The sequence below is a fragment of the Phoenix dactylifera genome, chromosome 12, assembly GCF_009389715.1.
Source record: "Phoenix dactylifera cultivar Barhee BC4 chromosome 12, palm_55x_up_171113_PBpolish2nd_filt_p, whole genome shotgun sequence".
Lineage (NCBI taxonomy): Eukaryota > Viridiplantae > Streptophyta > Magnoliopsida > Arecales > Arecaceae > Phoenix > Phoenix dactylifera.
Window position 1 is genome coordinate 9,188,697 of NC_052403.1, and position 4,438 is coordinate 9,193,134.

A 4,438-nucleotide genomic window follows, 5' to 3' on the forward strand; every position below is an offset into this window, starting at 1 on the left:
GTTATGTCGGTTTTTGGTCTAGATAAAATCTCCAATTTAGGCCACCTTGTGATCAAGAAACTTGTAAGAAGACATACAAATAGATATATGGAGAGTTTTTTTTTAATAAAAAAATGGTCATTAGCCATTTCAAGAATACAATTATTGTCTATATTTTTCTATTAAGAAGCTACATCTTCCACCTACACAAAGTTTGAAACAATGCCTTTTGTACTATGAGCATATTTCACATTTTTGTTATAATCTTTTATATCTAGCTTTTTTTTAATCTTTCTCTGGTATTTTAACCACTTAAAAGCTACTACATACTCAGTGGAATCAAGAATGGAGACATTGAGAACCAAGCCTCCAGTCTCCCATAACTAACCCTGTCACATCCATCTAACAAGAAGAGTTGTACAATATTACTTTTCCACCTTAGTGAAATTAATGTTACCCACAGAATTTTTTTTTTAAAAAAAAAAGCTGCCCAGAGTCAGAAAGATAACATCTATATCCAGGTGATATTGGACAGCAGCATCTGTACACAGGGGCTCGCAGTGGTGACCAGAGATCCCAGAGCCCCTACCCTACAAGAAGTTCCCATTAAACCATCCCATGCTTATAATATTACCCAATACACGTAGCCCCAAAGGCTTAAATGCGAGCATGGGTTGGAAGAAGTGTTGGTCAAAAGACAAAGACAATATGTATAGAAAGAGACCACAAGTACAAGCCAGAGCTCCCATAAATATTAATATATGTAGATATAGAAGTATGCATTCCATTACATCAATACAAAATTGGTAGCCACTGGGAACCTCAAATGTGGTCTACTGTGGGCACCTAGTCAGCAATGGAAGTGCTCTCATACCAATCCAAACACCAAGAAGATATTGCCCATAATGCCACCACATGGATAGGGGCATTCAGGACAGGACCTCTACAGTGGTAATTTTAGCACACCCTAACAACAAGAAAGATAGCTTAGTTTTTGGTTGTGGAAATTAAGCATCAGGAGAGAGGAGACCTATGAGGAGCTCCCTTCCTCCTATTGCTCAGAGAGAGGACTATTTGAGGGAAGAAGCCACCACCCTTCTTCCTCTTTGGCACCTCGGAGTCCTCGGGCCTTCGCGAACCGCCCCTGCTGCCGTTGCTCGAGCCCGAGCAGCCCTTGTATTGCAATGGATCTTCTAGGATTGAGTTCGGGGTGATCTGGCCGTCGTCCTCGATGAGATCGGAGCTATCCATCCGGAAACTCTCAAAGTGAGAGAATGCGAAATCTGACTCATCGAACCTGAACAGGATGGTCGATAGATCCTCGCCTTGCAAGAGCACATGTTCCACCTGCAATTCAAAGGAATTCCCAATTTACACTCATATTAGTTTCCAAAGTTTGCCCCAACTTTGGACTCCTACCCAATAAATGATAAATTTGTTTTATTCCTTCCAATAGAATATCCTTGGACCAGTCACTACCAGTTGCAAGCTCTAATATGATTGATAGATTAACTAAAAAAAGGAGGGGTTAGAATGAGAAAACCACCATCCCATCAAGATGACTTAATTCCAGTAATGGACCATGCACTACTTTTTTTTATGCAATTCAGAAGAGTACCTTGCAGGAGAGGGAGCAGAAGTGGAAGGGCTCTTGAAGGATTCTATCACAGGTCAGGCAAATGTTTCCAGAGCCCTTGAAAGGCCTGGACTGAGGCCTTGGCTTCAGGAAGACCACTTTGGCACTGTTTATAGTATATGGCTGCAAAAAAATAAAAAATAAAAAATAAAAAAGAAACTCCTAGAACAAAAAAATCTACTTGAACTTTGTATCTGAATTACTTAAAATTCTAATTTATTGCACTTTTTATTTTAAATTATCTCATCGCATTACCTGAACAAAGGAGCAATCGATGAGCTTCTCAAGATCATCCAACCGAACCACATCATTGTACACGTACCGCCTCACCTAAATTAATTAAATTAGAGTTAATTAGTTTTAAGCATGGTTCTTAAGTTATCTTCTCCCTCAGATGCCCACAAGCACCAGCAAGAAGTAATCTGAACTATTCAAGTCAGTATATAATAGTAACAATTAAGTTCATATGAATAAATTAAGTTTAGGTTAATGTGACTTTTTTGCCAAGTATCAGCAAAAATAATTGGAAATTGAAATTTGTGCACTATCAGCGTTCCGAAAATACCCACATTGATTAGGTAATAATTGGGTTCGTTAAAATATGAGTCATTGGCTACTTATTACTACCATTATTTTGGCCAAATCATTATTAGGAAATCTCATCAGAGAGGGCCGCAGAAGGACAGGAACATGAGGTAAAAAGATACTTATGCTCCTCTGACATCCGTATTCATTGAAAAGAACACCCCGTGCTTGAGGGCAAATTAGTAAACTCCTCCTTCCAAGTGGAGCAAAGGTAGAAATTTTGGGAACTTTCTTGGCCAAGAAAGATAAAAAACGAATGTCCTTAAAGTTATTTTTTTAACAATTATATTGAATTTTAATTAAATAAAGATTCAACTTGATAGGGTTGGATATGAAATGAAAAAAAGTTAGTCCAATTAAACTAATGGGATTTTTTCCAATGAAAAAGGTAAAAGAAAGCCTAGGTATTCAGTAATTATGGTTAAGTAGACTAAGAAAAGTCAAGAATTTCCAGTAAAAATAATGTGGAACTAAGGAAAGTAATTATTGGAGGATGATAAGAAAAGTTATTATAGATGGTAAAAAACAGGTTGGATAATTTTACCACTAAAGAAAATAGAGGATTAAAGAAATTGAGAAAATAAATTATTCCATGATTAAAGAAATAAAAAAAGGAAGAAAAGAGCAATCAAGGATATGAAATCTTGAAGATAATAATATTTCTCATATCTCTCAAGCAAACAAACCTTAAGGAATTTTTTGCAAAACAGAAGGAATCCTATAGACATTATTAAGATATGAGAGATATTAGTGCCCATCACATAATTGTTCTTATGGACATCTACTTGAGTGAGCTATTAGTACCATCCAAATCCAAGGGAGTCATAAATACACTCTCCTTTTCAAGAGATGCACACACTTTGTGTCTGTCTCTCTCTAAAATGTATTTTAGATAGAGACAGACATAGAGATGGAGAACAAGAGAAGAACATACATCAAGAAAAAGGTCTGTGTTTCTCCTATTCCCACCACCACTACCATCACCACCCAAACTATTTTCCATTGTCAAGAAAAACAAAGCAAAACAAAACAAAACAGTTGGATTTTTTTTTTTTGAAGAAGTAACTTAAAAATCAAAAGGAACCCATTAGAGGATTCAAAACTCAATTTCTCAAACATAAGAACAATCCAAAAGAAGAAAATTCATTCCACAAAAACATGGAGGATTCTTTCAGAATGATTACTTCACCCACAACCACCATCCTTATTACTACTATTTGCTATTACCAAGATTTCATCCGACTTTTATTTAGAAAAACCATCAAGATTCTTTTTTTTTTTAAATGAGAAGTAAGAAAACAAAATTTAGAAAACAAGGTGAAAACATAGAACCCACTAGACAATTCCAATGAAGAAATCCAATCGAAAAGCTAAAGCATGTGACCTTCATTTTGAAGGAAACCAACAACACCACTATTGCTATTGCCAAGAACCATAGTAACTACTACGAAACAAACCAACTAGAATTCAAGCAAATCTAAATAAGAGAGAGGAGGCAATGAAAAAAAAGGAAAAAAGAAGTAGAAACAAAAGAGAGAGGAAGAAAGCAAGAGAGAAGACCAAAGAAAAGGACCAGAGGAGCAGACCTGGAGGAGTGGGTGGGAAGGGTGGGAGGGTACGCAGTGGGGGCAGATGCTGGTGCAGCAGTCGAGACAGAAGATGTTCTTCTCGTTCTTCTTCCTGCTCTCATGGGCCCCACACCCCACAAAGAAGCTCTCCTCCACCAGCCCACCCAGCCACCCCGGCATCCCATTCCCTCCTCCCATCCTCTCTCTCTCTCTCTCTCTCTCTCTCTCGCTCTCTCTCAGCCCCCTCTACTCTCTTCTCCCTTCTCTCTCTCTGTGTGTCTATATCTCAATCACCCTCTCTCTATATCTCCCTCTCACCAATGCTCTCTCTCTTTCTCTCTAAGGAAATAGATATATGAGTACAGCTCTCTCTTTCTCTCTCTCTCTCTCTCTCTCTCTCTCTCTCTGGGGGGGTGGGTTTGAGCTTAGAAGAGGGGGAAAAGGGAGGGCAGGGAGGGGCTAACGAACCTCCAAAGGCTATTTATAGAGGGAGGGTGGCAGGGTTTGGGAAGAGGGGACAAAAGGAAAAAAGGGGAAAGGAAATTAGGGAGTGAAGTAAGGAAAGAGAAAAAGAAAATGATGGGGAATGGGTTGTGCAAATAAAATACATGGTATCATGGGTGGATTTTTTTATTGTGAATGTTTTTTTTTTTTTCTTTCTCTTTGGCAG

General features: G+C 38.1%; 1 protein-coding gene across 1 annotated transcript; it reads right to left on the reverse strand.

Moving 5' to 3' along the window:
- Window positions 1–712: 712 nt before the first annotated feature.
- On the reverse strand, window positions 713–4,225 carry LOC103695970. Its single transcript, XM_008777431.2, has 4 exons — window positions 3,787–4,225; window positions 1,871–1,945; window positions 1,598–1,738; window positions 713–1,326 (listed from the first exon to the last, which is right to left on the reverse strand). The coding sequence occupies exons 1-4, from the start codon at window positions 3,964–3,966 to the stop codon at window positions 994–996; spliced, it is 729 nt and encodes a 242-aa protein (XP_008775653.2). The 5' UTR covers window positions 3,967–4,225; the 3' UTR covers window positions 713–993.
- Window positions 4,226–4,438: the final 213 nt, after the last annotated feature.

What these genes read in the sequence shown, in the direction of transcription:
- LOC103695970 (XM_008777431.2), bottom strand. Translation starts at nt 3,966, where the DNA reads ATGGGAGGAGGGAATGGGATGCCGGGGTGGCTGGGTGGGCTGGTGGAG. An exon ending in TCGATTGCTCCTTTGTTCAG is followed by an intron (nt 1,739 to 1,870) that starts GTAATGCGATGA and finishes ATTTTTTTGCAG; the next exon opens with CCATATACTATAAACAGTGC. An exon ending in TCTGCTCCCTCTCCTGCAAG is followed by an intron (nt 1,327 to 1,597) that starts GTACTCTTCTGA and finishes TTTGAATTGCAG; the next exon opens with GTGGAACATGTGCTCTTGCA.